The sequence below is a fragment of the Medicago sativa genome, chromosome 8 (assembly GCF_051527215.1).
Source record: "Medicago sativa cultivar Bolivia chromosome 8, Bolivia_mono, whole genome shotgun sequence".
NCBI lineage: Eukaryota > Viridiplantae > Streptophyta > Magnoliopsida > Fabales > Fabaceae > Medicago > Medicago sativa.
In genome coordinates this window covers 27,204,523-27,223,369 of record NC_140756.1, presented here as the reverse complement: position 1 = coordinate 27,223,369, position 18,847 = coordinate 27,204,523, and the positions used below count along the sequence as shown (strand labels likewise).

Below are 18,847 nucleotides of genomic sequence, written 5' to 3'. Positions count from 1 at the left end.
TTACAATAAATAGAGAATTATAATATATCTTAACAAATATAATTTTGGTCTCTCTCTTCTAATTCATTATATGTTCTTTTTTTCTCCTTTCTCTCCATGTTTTTCTTATCCATTTTCTTTCTTGCTAATTTCTTCTTCCTCTCCCACTTTTATCCCAATATTTTCATTCCTTTACAAAAACAATCAAACATGATAAGGCTAATCTTCCACCTCACTCCCATAACCTCTCTACATATGGCCATGTTACTCAGAATCTAATCCTTTTACACTCATTGCCACACCATCAACCACATCCTCCATGGAATAATTGAAATCTGTCGCGCACTGCTTTGTGTAAAGATCGATGGATCTGATGAAAAAAGAACGACAACGATGATATGAGCGGGTGCTACAACGGCTATCAATGTGTTTATTGTTAGGGTTCAATGAGCTTTAGATTCACGTCACATTATTCTTTTCTCCAATCGATCGCAACGTCCCAATTCCTCTACTCTTTCCTTTCATTGGTTTGCATTATCATCGTGATCGCACCCTACACGATATAGCACAAATTTCGTTTTTATTTTTATGTTTTTTAAGGGGATAATCATGATTTGTGGTTACATCTTAATCATTCTATTATGAATTTCCAGATTAAAAATTTCCTTTGATTTACACTCTTCTATTCATCTTTCATATATAAGTTTGCCGGTGGTTAGTAGAGGGCTATTGTCTCAAATGAGCTTTACTAGTTTTGATTTTGATGATTGTCCTAATGGAAAAATTATATAAAATTTTCACCGGATTTGTTTCTCATCCAACAATATTATCATTACTTATCTAATTTTTTTTTTATAATACCAATGTGTCATTCCATGCTCAAATTCATGGTTGTGTGTGTTTGCAGATGAAATCCAAGGATATAAGCATTAATAAATTATATTCTATTTAGTTTTCAAATTCCATTTTAGGAGTTATTTATCTGCTCTTATTACTGAAAGCACTTAGTTCATGATGTCTAATGCATTCTTTTTATTTTCTTTATGTGACAATTGACAAAGGACTACTAACTAAAGGATGTGTATTACCGCAACAACATGAATTATGAATTATTCTGTTTTGACAATCAATGAAATTCATGGCAGGAACATGTGTGCAATTCGGTACATTAATACATACTTACTATGAAGTGGTTGTGTCAAGTATAAGTGTAATAGGGTGTTTAATTAAACACCTTATTGTAGGCTTAAAAAAATTAATAATAAATTAAATTAGATAATTTTGTTGGTTTTAACGAGTATACATTAGAGTTGGAGTTTGAGCTTGCAAAGCTCTATATTGTACCTAATCATCTCTAATTAATTAATATTTTAATACAGCTTCAAATGTTAATAATAAATTAGATATCAAATGTTAAAAAAATTGACATATTTGACTATAATAAACCTGTGCGATAACACGAGTCAAACATCTATTTTCTTCGGGGTTTAATATTTTTATTTAATTTGTCGTATCTTTGCTATTAATTATCCATGTTTTTTAGTTGTATGTAATGGATAATAATATTACATTTAAGTACTTTTTTGCAATGTATATGAACCGTGCGGTAGCACGTGTTACATGAAGGAAATATTCCAAAATGTTTGAACAACTGTTGTATGTCTTAAAGTATTGTTTATGTTGAATTGTTTTCTTATCCATGTAATGGATCATATTGCAGTGTATTAACTTCTCAATTATTTATGACCCGAGCGATAGCACGGGTAAAAATTCTAGTCAGTAAACAAAACGGTTTTTGACAATAAACTTATGTTCTAGAGGGTAATCCACAATGTCAATGAGAGGGTGAATAATCTCTTACTCTCGTACAAAACATTCTAGAAGAGTGTGGTGCATTAAATGATTGCTGCATTTATGTTATGAAGAGATTATAAGAAGGCGCATAACCACATAAAATTATTTCTAAATTAGTATAATCGAATAAATTACACACACACACATATACATATACATATACATATACATATACATATACATATATATATACATATATATATATATATATATATATATATATATATATATATAGGGATGAGATCAAATGACACCAAGGTGTCAACTCATTGGTGTCAACTCGAATTTGGATTAAAATTAATAGAACTTGAAAGCATAACTACTAGATCAGATTAAAGTTAAATACCCCTTATTTTAAAGCTTATTCCAATCTTAAGAAGACGATTTCTTCCCTAATAATAATAAATAGGAAGTTGAGTTTGGCGTACAATTTGAAGAAGCAATTTCAATAAATTCATGTGAATTGAAATGGAAATTATTCATGTGAATTGTAACAGAGGCAGAAAACCAGGAACAACATGAAGAGGAAACGGAAGAGGCAGGGGCGCATATGAGAGAAGAGAGCGTATGTTATTTATTCAAGTGTGCCAAGCCTTTTCTACTCAAATTTGATCTTAGCCGTTTATTTTGATCCAAAGGATGATATTAATTCCTCTCACCCTCTCATTTAAAAAGTCCTCTCACTTGATATGCCCTCTCTCTCTCTCTCTCTCTCTCTCTCTCTCTCTCTCTCTCTCTCTCTCTCTCTATATATATATATATATATATATATATATATATTAATTCCCCAGAACACGACGAACAAGAACGCTGACGACAAACGCGGCAAATAGGGTCCCGACGACGAAATCCGGCGAAAAGAATTTGGGAATAAAAATTTCTTATTCTGCTATTCTTTTAACAGTGACCTTCATTCACTACAGAAGAAGGGTTCAACATCGTTGTATTTCCTACAAAATCAAAGCAGCCCCTTTTAAAATTTTCTTATATAATTGTAGATACTCAAGCTTTTGGATTCTGTTTTCTTTGATTTCTAGAAATACCCATAATCAATTGTGGAATCTCATCTCATTATTATTTCCTTCCTTCACAAAAAATCTAATTACTGTTAAAAGAGACTAACTGTAATCGACAAAAAGAAACTTAAAAACCAATTTTGGATAATCTTGTGGTTTGTTTTGACCAGGGCCGGCCCTAGGCATAGGCCGGGAGTTCGACGGCCTAGGGCCCATGCCTGTAGGGGGCCCTAAATTTTTTTTTATCTGTCGGGGTGCATATAGCAAGAACTGGATTTTGCGGGGTGTACGTAGTAAAATAGACCTACAGACATGCCCGAAATATTGATATTAAAAACTGGGCTGAAGTCTGTTATTGTTTGGGCTTTTTTGATGGAATTTATTATATATACCCCATACAAAACAAAGCTTTCTATTTACACCCTCCCAAATAAAAAATTGGACCCTTCGTTCCTAATAATGTGCCAAGAAATTTGTGATATTTTTCGGGGGCCCTTTGTTCCTAATAATGTGTGTTACTAATATTAAAAATATTTATGATATTTATTATCCAGAAAATTGAGAGAATCTTCACAACTAAACAAATTATATTTTAGTCGAAAATAGGCCTAATAGAAAAATTGCAGTCTACTTCGCAAGCGCAATTGTTCTCCAATTCTATGGTATTTTGCTTAGTTTTGGTTTCTATGGAGTATTTAATTTATTTGAAGATGTTGCCTAAAAAGACTTCTATCTTGTAGTGAAAAGCAAAGGAAAAAAAAACGAAATGAAGCGCTAATAAAATCATAACAAGAAACTAAAAAAGTTTATGATGTACTCCCTCCGTTTCAAAATGAGTGTCGCTTTAGCCAAATAAATTTGTTTCAAAATGAGTGTCGCTTTCAGTTTCCAATGCAATAATAACTTTTTCTTTTCATTTGTACCCTCCAATTAATACTCTGCACACTACTTCCAAAGTATTACTTTTAAAACTAACCAATAGTTAATAAGGATAATTTGGTAAAATAACCATTCTCTTCTCTTAATCATTGCATTTCTTAATATGTGTGTAAACACCTAAAACAACACTCATTTTAAAACGGAGGGAGTATTATATAAGGGGCCCTTTTCTCAAACTATGCCTTAGGCCCCTAAAATGCTAGGAACGGCCCTGGTTTTGACATTCACAAATTGTTCACCAGAGAAGATGAACGAAACGCACAAAAAAGAGGAAGCGAACCCATTTATACATCTACCCTTTTTTGTCTTTTACAAAATGAAATTATTTAGCTTCCAAACAAATTAGATTGAGCTTAAGCTTGATAGGTGAAAAGCCATTGTAGTTTGGACTTATGAAAAACCCCATGGTTTTCTTAGTTGAGTTAATTTCAATACGATGGAGTTGAAAAATAGGTCTATAACTGACATTGATTGAGATAACTAAAAACCATTACAATGATTTTACAAGATTTTAGTGTTTTGTTGATTATACCGAATTGTTGTGAGGAAGTACAGAGGAGAATCAAGGAGCGTTCAGTTTTGAGAGAGAGGGGGAAGGAGAACGGGTGGGGAGGAAAGGAAGAGGCGCGTTGAAACAAAAAAAGGAGCATATGAAACTTAAAGTGGAGCTTTTAATCTTCACCTTTTATTTTGATCCAAAGGTCCATATTTATTCCTCTCATCTCTCACAATAACTACTCTTCTCATTTGATACACCCTCTCTATATATATATATATATATATATATATATATATATATATACACACACACACACATACCCACACACAAAATTAGACTAAATAAATGTTAAGTAGTCTTGACCTACTCCTAATAATTAACCTTAATTTTGGATGATTACCCCTAATTTTTGGTTCAGAAAATAATTTATGAAAAAACCTCCTACCACATGCTACCAATATCATAACTCTTACTACTTCAATACTGATGTCGCTCTAGGTTGCTTCAATTTGGTAAAGGTAAGCAATAGGCCTTTCGGCTAATAAAGAGAGCAACAATAAACTATTGGCTTCTTGGACTTACACCAACATAATTATTATTTATTTGTATAAATTGCTTTGCATAAGCTCTAAAATAAGCCAATCCAAACATGTACTTATTCTCTACAAACCCTATTTTTTTAAACGTAGCCCTACGTTTAAACAAAGAGAGCAACAATAAACACTTCACTATTATGCACTTCCAATCACCGTTTGTTTTGCAGTGTTTTTATTCACTCACTTGAACCACCGAGTTTTTTCTTCTTCCGCCATTTATTTTCAGTTTGAATCACTTCATGGCTGCTGCTTCAAGGATAGATACGAACAAGGTTAGTAATTCTTCTCACAGTCACCTACATGATGATATTGCTTTATCCATTCTCTCCAAATTGCCTATCAAATCCCTCACACGTTTCACTTGTGCCCAAAAATCATGGTCTCTTCTTTTTCAAAACCCCACTTTCATGAACATGTTCCGCACCAATTTTTTCATACCCAAACATGGCGAGGCCGATGATTCCACCCGTCTCCTGCTAAAGGAAGAGACAGGGTGTTATACCCCGCAGGAATACCTGTGCGTTATTTCCGGTGAAAGGTTTGAGAATAGGGTTAGTCTAGATTGGCCACCTCCAATTCAAGAGCATGACAGTGAGATTCCTTTGTCTCTTCAGATTTTGGGTTCTGCTAGTGTTAATGGCGCTCTTTGTCTCAACAAAGGCTTAAAAACTGTATTGTGGAACCCTGCTACAGCGGAATTTAGGATCCTTCCTCTTAGCCTTCAGCCGGAATTTATGCTCATTTGTCCCCGCCTTCAAACATACGAGCTTCAACCATACAAGGACATTATTCCGTTTCAATCTCCACCTCGTGGATTTGGTTATGACTCTGTTAGAGATGATTTTAAGGTGATTCGTAAGGTTCAATATCCCTCGGATTTTAAAGGGGAATGGGTTTATTTGCCAAACAAGGATGATCCTTTTTGGGACACTGATTTACATGACCTAGATATGAATGACAATTTTTGGGAGGAGAAAAGGCTCATTGTCAAGTTGTATGACCCTTTCTGGGAGTTATATAGCCTCAAAAGTAATTCTTGGAGGAAAATCAATGGGGTCGATGATATGCCTATTTCTTCCCGAGATTTTATGTCTCTGGTAAACATGAATAGATTTTGCCATTGGTTGAGGGCCAAAGGACCTAATATAGTGTCGTTTGACTTTAGCAAAGAGACATTCATTGCAACACCCTTACCTTCTAACTCAGATATAAAATATGAATCCATGAAAATGAATTTGGTGGAGTTAAATGGGTCTCTTTCTTACATCACTTGTTATGACAGGACGCCTTATTTTCACATTTGGATTTTGGGTGAACTCGGTGCCAAGGAATCATGGACTAAATTCTTTGTTGTCGGACCATTAACATGTTCTATTATCTCTGCTATCTCAGCAGGGAACAAGAATCGTATATTCTTCAAGGAAGAAGATTCTGATGAAGATTTTGATCAGCTTTGTTGGTTTGATTTAAGTACCCAAAAGATTGAGGAAATTGAAGGTGACGAAGACAACAGGTTATTTTGTTCGCAAATTGTAATTTATAAGGAAAACCTTCATCCTTTCGGAGGAGTGAATAATTAACTACTTTTGTAGTCGAATCTCAAGTTTCGAGATAGAGATTGATGAACATTGTTGTCAGATTTAGGATTTTATAACAATATGAATGTTATGAAATTATTTAATAATTATAGTTTTCTATGCACGGCAGATGAACAGGTTAGTAACTTAGGATTTCTATACTGCATAACATTTTGTGATTTTGTTATTTGACATCTATTTTTATGGAGAAATGAGATGTATAACCTATTTGTTTTTGGTAGCAAGGGAAACATGATTGATATAAATTGCCTATGTGTTTATCAATTCCATACAAGTAGTGCAGCAGTTGTTGTTTGTGCTATGCTTATCAGTTTCTGTCATCTAGCAAGTTTTCTGTTTTGGGTTTCAGTTTCTGTCATATGTCATATCTGGATTATTGTCATTTTGTGTGTGCGTATTTGACAAGTCCAAGTATACAACTTAAGGGCTATCTACGTTGTAAAATTATAATTGTGTTTTTATTTAAAATAATATCTGTTATTGGACTTGATCTTGAGCTTACTTGAGCTCATTTTGTTGTAGAACTCGAATGTACGAAAAACTCAAGGTGGATAGCCTTTTCTAGTTCTCAATGATTGAGAAAGTTGATTACATATATGCATGCAATATATGTTGTCAAAGTGGCTGACCTTTGGATGCATTACAGAAATTGAAAGAAGTTTTCTTGTTGTATGATATACATGATATCATTCACTTGCGAAAATGAACATATATTTCAATCTTGACTTCTACACGTAAATTGGAACATCTCTTGGATGATCCTGTAACATTTCAGATGTCAATTATTTCATCTGGCCAATAGTGATTGTTGTCGGATATTCAATTTGTTGCTACATCAAAATGTGTAATGTTAAATACTAAGGCTCTTCGGTGTTGATTAAGTGATATTTCTGGTGTTTTATGACAGACTTATTTGGGTATTGTTTCTGCTCACCAATTACTTTTGTTGTATGGTGCTGTTTGCTTTGAGTTGCTGCTTTAATATATAACTGCTTGTCAAATCAAATTCCAAATTGAGCAATGCTATTTCTCCAAATAAATGTTGTCCTGAATAGAAAGCGAAAAGCAATTGTCCAATCAAATTTCTTCCTAGCCACAAATCAAGGGAGGTGGTGGGGCATAATTTAAGGAAAGTAAAGAGACGTTATCTCGTGAAATTCTCGGGACAATAACTGCCCGGATACAGTCTTGCATATAAACTGTTCATAATTTGCCTTTTTTGATTCCGTCTCCAAATTGCCTCTTAAATCTCTCTCTCTCTCTCTCTCTCTCTCTCTCTCTCTCTCTCTCTCACACACACACACACACGTTTTACTTGCGCTAAAAAATCACGGTCTCTGTTATTTCAAAACCCTCGTTTTGTGGAAACATGAACATGTTCCGCACCAATTGTTATATCTAAACATGACGAGGGCGACAGCATCGCTTATCTGCTCCTAAAGGACAATAGATGGAGATTTCCCATCCAAGAATCACTGTGCATTCGTTCCTGCGTAAGGTTTGAGAATAGGACAAGGTTCGATTGGCCACCTCCACTTTAAGAGAGGATGGCTCATACATTGAGATTTTGTATTGTGCTAGTGTTAATGACATTATTTGTCTCTACTAATGCCTTGGAAATTACGCAGCAACCGCAACAACTTTATCGTGGAACCCTACTACCTGGCAATTTAAGATCCTTCCTCCTATCTTTCAATCGTATACACACATTTAGTTTAATTTAAGTCCTGTTGGAGTTGGTTATGACCATATTAGGGATGACTATAAGGTGATTCGGGATGCACAACATCTCATAGACATGTCATTGTAAGATGCATGTATAAAATTAAATTTAATCATGAGAATATAGAACATTGAGTCGAGTAAACATGGCAAATCTATGTCAATAAACATCTCAAATGCTACTGATATCTAAGCAGCAGAACTATAATTTATCTCCTTGGATTCTTTTACACATTCCGTATCTCAACTATAATATGCATTCTTGGATTTTTCTTTTAAACAAGATTTCAATGTGCTCATATAGAGCTCATTTTATCTCTTGAGAAAAATAAGATGGATAGCCCTCAAACAGCTCATGAAACTATTGATTGTAAAAGTCTATAAAATTATTCAGAAAGTAAAAGACTCAACAAAGCTCGAAGATCATTCAATTATTTGAAACAAACCAAATGGACGCCAATCGATATAGATAAAATATCATTAATATAATTAGAACAGAAACTAAAGAAAGAAGGTTTTCTGAAATATGGGCAATTAATATATAAATACCGTCATAACATTTATCTTGGTATATAACCCTAAATCTAATAAAAATGTTTATGAATCTCTTGACTGAAACTTAGAATTACACTATAAAGCAAATTAATTATTGATTGCTCCAAAAGAAAGAAGGCTTTCCTTATAAATTACAATCTGATTCTTCAATCGAAGTGATTGCACTTTAACCCCAATTTCCTCAATCCTTTGGGTACATAAATCAAACCATGATATCTCATCATCTTTGTTTATATAGAAGATAGCATTCTTTATTCCTACCCCAATAAGATGTCTGAAGCATGGGACAGGTCCTACAACAAAGAGTTTGAACCAGGATTCCTTAACACCGACTTCACCCAAAATCCATATGTGAAAATAATCGACGAGACTACAGATGAACGCCACGGATCCATTTAACAACACCAAGTTATTTTTCCCCCACTTACTACATTTTGAGTCAAGCGAGGGTAAGGGTGTTGTAATGAATATCTCATTGCTAAAGTTAAACGACGCCATTCTCTGGTTTGAGCCCATCCAGTGGCACAATTCATTCAAGTACAGCGCATGATGACTATACCAAGGAACAGGCACATCAATGCAATCGAGTTTCCTCCAAGAGTTACTTTTCAGGCTATATATCTCCCAAAAAGGTTTGTACATATCCTTCTTCCATAAAGGGCTATCCTTACCACGCAAACAAATCCAATTACCTTCAAAGTATATGGGATATTCAGCAAACCGGATAACCTTATAGTCATCAGTAACATGGTCATAACCAAATCCCAAAGGACGAGCATTAAACTCAATGTTCTCATATGGTAGATGGCTATGAGGAACGACCTTAACTTCTCTGGTGGCCGGATTCCACAAAACAATGGTTACTTTGTCATGAAGGCGTTCATGAGACATACAAAGAATGCCATTAACACTGGCAGAACCCACAATACGAATAAATGAGTCATTTTCTTGAAAAGGCGGTGGCCAATCTAATATGACTTTATTCTCGTACCTCTCACCAGAAAGCATACACAGAGTATCATGATATTCAATGCCGATTGGGTTTGTTCTTTGCCTTAGCAAGAGACGCGTGTTATCGTCTCCCTCGTCATGTTTGGATATGAAATATTTGGTGCGAAACATGTTCATGAAAATAGGGTTTCGAAATAAACGAGACCATGATTTGTTAGTGCATGTGAATCTTTTGAGAGATTTAATAGGCAGCTTGGAGAGAATACAGAAAGCAATGTCATCATGTATATGCAGATGTTTACTAACCTTCTCATGTGTTGCAGCAACAGCCATGAATTGAGATGTCTCTCTGGAAGAAACCTAAAATCAGTGAATAATGAAGTAATAAAAGAGGTATATTGTGTATTTGTGGGCCTTCTTTGTTTTGTTACCCTATTTTTGTGGGCTTTACGGTAGGAAATTGATTTTCATTAATTTATTTTTTTAGAGATTGTTTTTCTTACCAAAATTGCTTTTTTGACATCAAAAGTTCCCTAAAAAACCAAATTACCTCCAACGCTAGTTAACTAGGAAAAACGGCAGTAGTTAACTACCGCTGAATTTCTTTCTTCAATTTATGTTAGACCCACTTACGGTTTGATAGGCTAAGTCTTGGTCTTGATTGTGAGTGAAAAAGTCTCAAGTGAATGACAGACCCACTCACACCTAATCAATTTGTTCTCTCTCCTCACCAACTCATTCTTTCCTCAACATCTTTCCTCCATCTTTCTGCAAACACAGAACTCTAATGGAACACAACAAGTGCCTCATAAATAATAAATTTATCATTGTTTGTCCAAATGAATCAATTTAAGCTCTACTAATTTACATGGAATCCTTGATTAATAACATGTTTATCTGGTTTAAAATTTCTAATGTTTCTTCCTCTCTCTTCTAATCTATTACCACTATCTTCTTATCTCATGTAACCTTAATCATAGGATAAAAGAACATAGAATCAGTTTAAAGGACAATAATACATAGATTTGGCATAAGCTTGGAAAAGAAGGGTAAAAGAACATATTAAAAAGGACTCAAAGAAAAGATTAAAAAATTAAAATTGAACAAACTCACAAAATTACACGATAAAAGAGAGCTGCATCTAGTAAATTGAAGAAAGAAAATCAGCGGTAGTTAACTGCTGCCGGTTTGTCGGCGTTAGTTAGCTACCGTTGGAGGTAATTTGGTCATTTATTTGTGTTTTTAGGAAACTTTTCATGTCTAAAAAAAACTTTCTTTTCTTACTTTATTGAGTCAAACAAATTGAGTAAACAAACAAAACCATACTAATATAATATTTTCGTGACGGTGATTAAAAACTTAATTTTCTTTTCATATTTGCTGTAGCAGCTATATCACTGTCTTATTATACTTCTCTGTCACAAAATAATTGAGTCATTTTGTTTAAAAAATAATTGAGCCATTTGCAAAAAAAAAATATTGTCCTAATTTTTTTTTATCCATTTTACTTTTTATTGCAATATTAATTTTTTTCTTCAATCATAACTCTAATTAATACTATTTTCATCACTTTCAATTCAATATTTTCTACTTTGCGTATTTATGATAAAAGAGAATGCACCAATACTTGACAAGACACTCAAAACTACTTTTCTCTCTTTTTCACCAGGAGTTGCAACTCTTCATGAGAATAATTCATATAAATTGGAACATTTGGCAAATGCGTGCTTAATGAACCTTAACATTGATTCAAATGTATATGATCATAACCTTTGACAAAAGGGTGCTTAATGAACCATAGTTTTGATTGAAGTCAAAAGAGTGTTTTCTCTCATGTGAAGGGTCATAGTGTGTTTGTTTCAAGTTATATTTGTAGATTCCTGGGAATAAAATCATAAAAAATGTATATTTTTATGTTTGTTACAAGTTTACTAAATTTTATTCCCGGGTATAAAATGTTCCTGGGAATAGAAAAGTTTTCCCAAAGAAAATGGTGGGAATAAAGTTCCCATGGAGATGAGAATAAAATTATGTGTAATTACCTATTATATTTCCTATTTTTAAGGTTCCTTGGAATATTATAATGTTAATCAAACCTTTTTTTTTTTAAATACCTTGGAATAAAATTTCTATCTTTATATTCGAAGAAATGTTATTCCTAAGAATAAATTTGCTACACTTGAAACAAACACACCCTAAATGCTTGATATTTGGGCATTAATTTGGACACACAACAAGAAGTAGGAATTTTGTTTCATTAATAACATAATTCTCCTTCATTCTCTTACTCTAAATCATACATCAATTCTCTAATGCAAGAGTGAATTGTTGGAACCATAAATCTGTAAAATATTGTTAGGAGATACGCTTGGTGTGGTTGTACATGATACACATCAAGGAATTCATAGTATCTTGAAGGGGATTCGCTGGTCATTCCCATTGCATCCAATACAGTAATTGGTGGGGGCGAATCGAACCCAAAGGTTTGTGTGAAAACCCCATGCGCTTTGATTTTTACATGCATAATCATTAAACTTTTCAAGTTTCAATTGCAGCTCCATCTTCCCAACAATCAAGTTAAATACACTTCTTCATGTTCATCTTCATCATCTTCTGACATTTTTTTTTTAAAAACCACCCAAGAATTAAGATATAATTTTTTTAACCATGAATGAAACTGAGTCGGGAAAAAAAACGGTGAAGATCAAACTGGATCATTATTTTTTTTTCAAAAAGAAAGGAACTTTATTTAAAAAAAGCCATACAATTATTTTTTGGTACAACACTTTTTTTTTTTGAGGAAACAATTATTTTTTTTGAAAGAGGGAAAACAATTTCTTATCAATTAAGCAAACAAACTAGACTTTTGACCCGTGCGTCGCACGGGTTTTCTCTACTATAATAGAGACCAATAAATAATTTTTAAACCGTAAGATCAATGATATTGTAGAAAATATTTTCTTCAAAAAAAAAAAAGGCAAGAGGATAGGAATGAAATTGGTGTGCAAAGCATTTTTTTAGATGGAATTTGTTAGGTTAAATAATTGCAAACCTAATAAAGCAAATGAGCGGAAAAAAATTAGGTTAAGTTGCTGCAGACGTAACAAAATTATAAATAAGGATAAGGATGTCAAAAACAAAAGGCATGAAATTAAAAAAAAAAGTGTAAAATTCTTGATAAAAAAAAGTATAAAATATAAAGATCATACGTGATCATTAATATGGTAGAAAATATTTTCTTAAAAAAAAAAAAACAAGAGGATAGGAATGAAATTGGTGTCCAAGGAAAAAAATTAGGTTAAATTGCTGCAGACGTAACAAAATTAATAAATAAGGATAAGGATGTCAAAAACAAAAGGCATGAAATTAAAAAAAAAGTGTAAAATTCTTGACAAAAAAAAGTATAAAATAGAAGGATCATACGTGATCATTAATATGGTAGAAAATATTTTCTTCAAAAAAAAAAAGAGCAAGAGGATTAGAAAATGTTTGTTACATTTGTTTTAATATTTAAATTTATTCTTATCTATTTGTTACATGTGTTACTTGTATTTAAAATTAAGGGTATTTTTGGAAAGAAAATTCCAAGCCAAAAATGTGCTGAAAGGGGTAGTTTCCTTTATATATAGTTAGATAATCACTTTTAAGAATATTGCATCCGTTTTATACAAACAAACATTCCACATTTAACTTTCTTTTTTTGGAAAGAGGTGGAACAATTTCTTATATAGTAAGCAAACAAATATTCCCCATATAAAAAAGATAAAATATATACCAAAACTGAAAAGAAAGAAAAAAAAAATTGGTAGAATTCAATTCATGGTTTGGCTGTCCTCAACCCAACAAGCGATCAGAGCATTTTCTCTCATTTGTTTTGCCTTGTCATTTTCTGTATCATCGGGAGAGAATTCAATTCATGGCTACTGCTGCTGCAACAACAGATAAGAAGAAGGTTGGTAGTTCTTCCCACATACCTGACGATCTTACTTTCTCAATTCTCTCCAAACTGCCTATTAAATCTCTCACAAGATTCACTTGTGTTCAAAAATCATGGTCTCTTTTGTTCCAAAACTCTATTTTCATGGACATGTTCCGCGTCAATTTCTTCTTCAAATCTAAACAATCCGAGGAGGAAGAGGATAACACGCGTCTGCTCCTAAAGCAAACCACGCGAAGGATTCCGTTTCACTACTCGTTGTACTTTCTTTCCGGTCAGATGTTTGAAGATAGGGTGAGATTAGATTGGCCACCTCCTTTTCAAGACGGTGATTCATCTGTTGAGATTTTAGGTTTTTCTAGTGTTAATGGAATTCTTTGTCTCTGTCATGATGACCATGGCTATGATGTAACAACAACTGTATTGTGGAACCCTGCTACCGGAGATTTTAAGGTCATTCCACCTAGCCATCAACCGGAAGAGTGTAATTTCCCGCCTGAGGGATTTGGTTATGATCACGTCAGAGATGACTATAAGGTGATTCGAATTGCTGAATATCCTGATATGGTCTTTGAAGGTAATTGGGTTTGGTTACCAGAAAAGGATAACCATTTATGGGAGAATGGTGAGTTGTTAGATCAGGTGTTGGATGATGATGATGAATTTTGGGAGGGGTGGGCAGTTAACATGTATGATCCTTTTTGGGAGATATATAGTCTCAAAAGTAACTCTTGGAGGAAACTCGAATGCCCTGGTATGCCTGATCCCTCGGGTGGTGGTTTTGATCATGTGAATTTTAATGAATTTTGCCATTGGTTAATGTCAAGTTATATGTTGTCTTTTGATTTTAGTAATGAGATATTCTTTTCAACAAATTTACCCTCTGAATCAGATATACTACCTCGTCTTACACTACGAGAGAGAAACTTAGTGGTGTTAAATGGTTCTATTTCTTTGATCGTTAATGAATTCCAGACAGCTTATTTTCACATATGGGTTTTGGGTGAACTTGGTGTCAAGGAATCGTGGACAAAATTCTTCGTTCTTGGACCCTTAGATTTTAGTATTATGCGTCCTATCGGAGCTGGGAAGAGCCATATATTCATCAGAAAACAAGATAACGAGTTAGCATGGTTTGATTTTAGTACCCAAAGGATTGGGGAAATTGGTGCTAAAGGAGACTTGGTTTGTTTGCAGATTATAACTTATAAGGAAAATCTTCATTCATTTTAGAGTAATGAATAATTAGTTGTTTTTTCTGTCTAATCTAAGTTTTCAGCCTATATTTGGAAGACAATGTTTCTAGATTTAGGATTTTATATATGAATTGGCTAGTCCATTGCCCATATTTTATTCTGTGCTTCACTCTCGTTTTATTTACATATTTGCTCTGGTTTTTGTTTTAACTGTGTTAACGATCTTTCATAAATCTGCATGGAATTGTCTACAGATATGTACTTAAATTTTAAGTACGTACAACATAAGTTGTAATATGAAATTCAATTGAACAGTAATCTCTGGAGATGTTTTAAAAGTACTTATACAATGCTCATCTAATAACTAGTGGATTTATTGAGTCATATGCTTGTTCATTGAATTATACTCCACAATCCTGTGTTAATTTGTTCTTAGAAACAGTATGTGCAAAGTCTAAAGTTGGTTTTGGATTGTAGTTCTAAAATTGATCAGAATTCCCTGGTTAGCTTGTTACTTCCGGAGTATATGATGGTGAAGAGTATATCACTGTTTTGATCTCTAACCATTCCATGGCATATATACTTGTGAACATCTTTGTTAAGTATCAGGTTTTGATGAACTTCAAAAGTATTTGTTTTCTATGAAACAGTTTGCTGTTCATTGTTCTGCATTCATTACTAAAGGCTACAAAAGTGATTGCTACTTTCTTGTAAAGGATACAAAGGTGCACTTTACATTTATGATGTATCCTGCAAATAGCAGGACTCGGTAACTCTAAATCTCACATCAATGAAATTTAGATGTGTGGGGCAAGCACCAGTGAAGAATTATAGACATAATCTCTTTTTTCAAAAAAAATTATAGACATAATCTCAATAATAGGATTTCTGCAAATAAAAAAACAACCTAGCTTCTATTACACCTCTAATTATAATTAATTTGGCCACACAGAGTTATTTAAGTTAAAACATATACTTGCTCTCATATTCTACTGGTGGATAGTTGGAGCAAGCCTAACCGATAGTTCCCTTGAGGAAACCTTGGTACAGAAAATGGATTGAGCAATGCCAACATGGGACGGTCCTTCTAAGGAGGACTAATTTGTATACCAAACTGGATTCGCTTCACATTTTGTGTATAGACTCGTCACAACCCAATCACAGGTCATAACCGGCACAAAGGCTAACGCTTACTCAACATTTATTTAGCAAGCCTAATACACTATAACATACACTTCTCTAAACCTTGGAGATGGAATTTTCTCCAATTTCTTCATGCAACTGGCTTACACACACTAAGTTCTTACATCCTTTTTTATTTTCTTGTTTGAAAAGGAAAAATATATTGATAAAGCTCTAATCAAAACACAAGGCATGATATGATGAGGCTAGAAATAAAAAAACCAACGTATTGTCAACCACAAAACCACACCAATTAGCAGCAACTAATTGCAAATCTGACGAGCACACTGAACAGATACAACAGAAGATAGACTCAACATACATTTTAAGATCATTCAATAATTGAAACAGACAAAATAGAGGTAATTCGGTATAGATAAAAGATCCATTTTATACAATTGAAACAGAAATCAAAACGTTATACAAATAAATAGAGTTTGAAACATGAAAACAAATATGACATAAGTTTATTTCTCTAATATTTGATCATCCATAAAATTCTTGTCCCTAAACCTCTTGGTTGAAAGCTTTGAGATCAGACTACAAAAACAATTAACTATTCATTCCTTCAATCGAAATAAAGTTTTCCTTATAAGTTACAATCTGATGTACATACAGTACAGAAACCCCAATTTCGTCAAATCTTCGGGTACTTAAATTAAATTGGGCTAGATCACCATCTTCTTTTACAAAGAATATGCCATTCTTCTTCACTACTCTTATAGGATGCCTAACGCAAGTTAAGGGTCTGACAATGAAGAGTTTATAGTCCAAGATTCCTTAACACCGAGTTCACCCAAAATCCATATGTGAAAAGAATTCATATTGTCATAACTGCACATCGAAGCAACAGAATCATTTAATATCAACAGGATCCACTCATACATCACATCTGAAATAGAGGGTAAGGCTGTTGCAAAGAATTTCTCATAACTAAAGTCAAAGGACAACATTTCACTTTCGAACCCAAACCAATGGCACCATTCATTCAAGTTCACTAAAGAACTACATGGCCAAGGTAAGGGCATATCGACCCCATCAAGTTTTCTCCAAGAATTATTTCTGAGGCTATATTTCTCCCAGTCAGGGTCACACATCTCTCCTTCTTGTCCCTCATCCATTAAAAGATCCATCTTCAGAAAAGAGCTCTCCTTCTTATGCACATAAACCCAATTACCTTCGAAGTCTATGGGATATCGGGCATTCCGTATCACCTTATAGTCATCTCTACCAATGTCATATCCAAATGCAACGGGACAGGAATTACATTCAATGTTGTTGTAGGGTTGAAGGCTAGGAGGAATGATCTCAAATTCCCCAGGGTTCCACAATACGGTTGTTGTCTCATTGCCTATTTTTTGGTAGATAAAAAGCACACCTTTAACACTAGTAGAACCCAAAATCTCAATAAATGAGTCATCTAGTTTAAAAGGAGGCGGCCAATCTAATCTCACCTTGTCCTCAAACTTCTGGCCTGAATGTGTGTATAATGCGTCGTGATATTCAAAGTTGACTGTCCTTTCTTTGAAGAGGAGACATGTGCTGATGTCGTCCTCATCATGTTTGGATATGAAAAAATCGTTGCGGAACATGTTCATGAATTTAGGGTTTTGGAATAAAAGAAACCATGATTTTTTAACACATGTGAATCGTTTGAGAGATTTAAGAGGCAATTTGGAGAGAATAGAGAAAGCAATGTCGTTGTGTATGTGAGAATTACTAACCTTCTTATATGTTGATGCACCCCATGATTTGAAATCTCTATGGACGATAACGAAACAGACCGAAGTGTGGATAAAGCAAATCAAAAGGACAGAAACAGTGTGAGAGGAAAGGCAACACAAAAGCTGCAAACCGTGAAATATTTTTCTAATCTTTTTCATTTTAGGAATGATATATTTTCTTTTTTGACTGTGGAATATTTGTTTGCTTAATCGATAAGAAATTAATCGATTTTGAATTAATTTTTGCTTTATTATGTAAGAACGAAGGTCAAAAATTCAATTCAAAGTCATCCAATTGCCACGTAAGCATGTTTTGCAACCACAATATTTTTTGCTACATTAACCAGTTTAGTTAATATACTCCGTCAGTTTACAATTATTGCCACAGATCATGGCTGATCACGACTGTCATATTACCCTTTTCATGTAACAGATTTGTGTGGATTTTGTAAAGGTAATATTGGAGAGACAATTTCGTTATACTAAGTATGAAGCATCAAAATGCATACGGTGTGGAGAATCATCGCTATTGTTGTTTCATGTCTCTACTTGCAGCTTCATAAGTGTGTTTTTGGAAAATTCAACAAGCACAATGATCCTGCAAAATTACATAGAAGCCACAAATTGTAGCTTCATAACACTCTGGTCACTTCGCACCCGGAAATGAGAGCATATGGTCGAACATGGATCCAAACATACCACAAGAAAGTTGAAGAGGGAAATGTGATCTTAGACTTCAGAGTCCATTTCACCAATTGTCCACGTGCAGTTTGTAAGCTTGGATTCATACAAGTTTATGACTTTTCAACTATATCTATTTCTTTTATGAGAAAGAAATTTGTATAGTTTCCTCATAAAAAATATAATAAAGCATAGCATATTACGGCAATTACTTCATACAAGTTTATGACTTTTCAACTATCACTGTTTCAACTATTTCTATCATCATCTCTGTCATTCCTATAAATATTTGAATTTAAGCAATAAATATGTCAGTATCCTCTTGTTAGGGCCAAATTCATGTAGCTTGACTCATCTTATGTCCAAGAGAAATTAATTGCGGTTGTTTATAATAACAGCAGTAACAAATATTACGCCA

The 18,847-nt window shown here is 33.7% G+C and overlaps 3 protein-coding genes and 1 pseudogene across 3 annotated transcripts; 2 read left to right on the top strand and 2 right to left on the bottom strand.

Annotated features, from left to right (window-relative positions):
• The first annotated feature begins 5,029 nt into the window (after nt 1-5,029).
• Nucleotides 5,030-6,592, top strand: LOC146898027 (F-box protein CPR1-like). The gene has a single exon (XM_085734731.1). The coding sequence runs from the start codon at nt 5,123-5,125 to the stop codon at nt 6,461-6,463; it is 1,341 nt and encodes a 446-aa protein (XP_085590857.1). The 5' UTR covers nt 5,030-5,122; the 3' UTR covers nt 6,464-6,592.
• Nucleotides 6,593-8,845: 2,253 nt separating this feature from the next.
• LOC146898026 (F-box/kelch-repeat protein At3g06240-like) lies at nt 8,846-10,042 on the bottom strand. Its single transcript, XM_085736500.1, has one exon. The coding sequence runs from the start codon at nt 10,040-10,042 to the stop codon at nt 8,846-8,848; it is 1,197 nt and encodes a 398-aa protein (XP_085592626.1).
• A 3,422-nt stretch (nt 10,043-13,464) lies between these two features.
• Nucleotides 13,465-15,011, top strand: LOC146898025 (F-box/kelch-repeat protein At3g06240-like). The gene has a single exon (XM_085734730.1). It carries the CDS (start codon nt 13,626-13,628, stop codon nt 14,877-14,879), a length of 1,254 nt encoding a protein of 417 aa, XP_085590856.1. The 5' UTR covers nt 13,465-13,625; the 3' UTR covers nt 14,880-15,011.
• Nucleotides 15,012-16,576: 1,565 nt separating this feature from the next.
• On the bottom strand, nt 16,577-17,616 carry LOC146898024 (F-box protein CPR1-like; annotated as a pseudogene).
• Between the last annotated feature and the right edge of the window lie 1,231 nt (nt 17,617-18,847).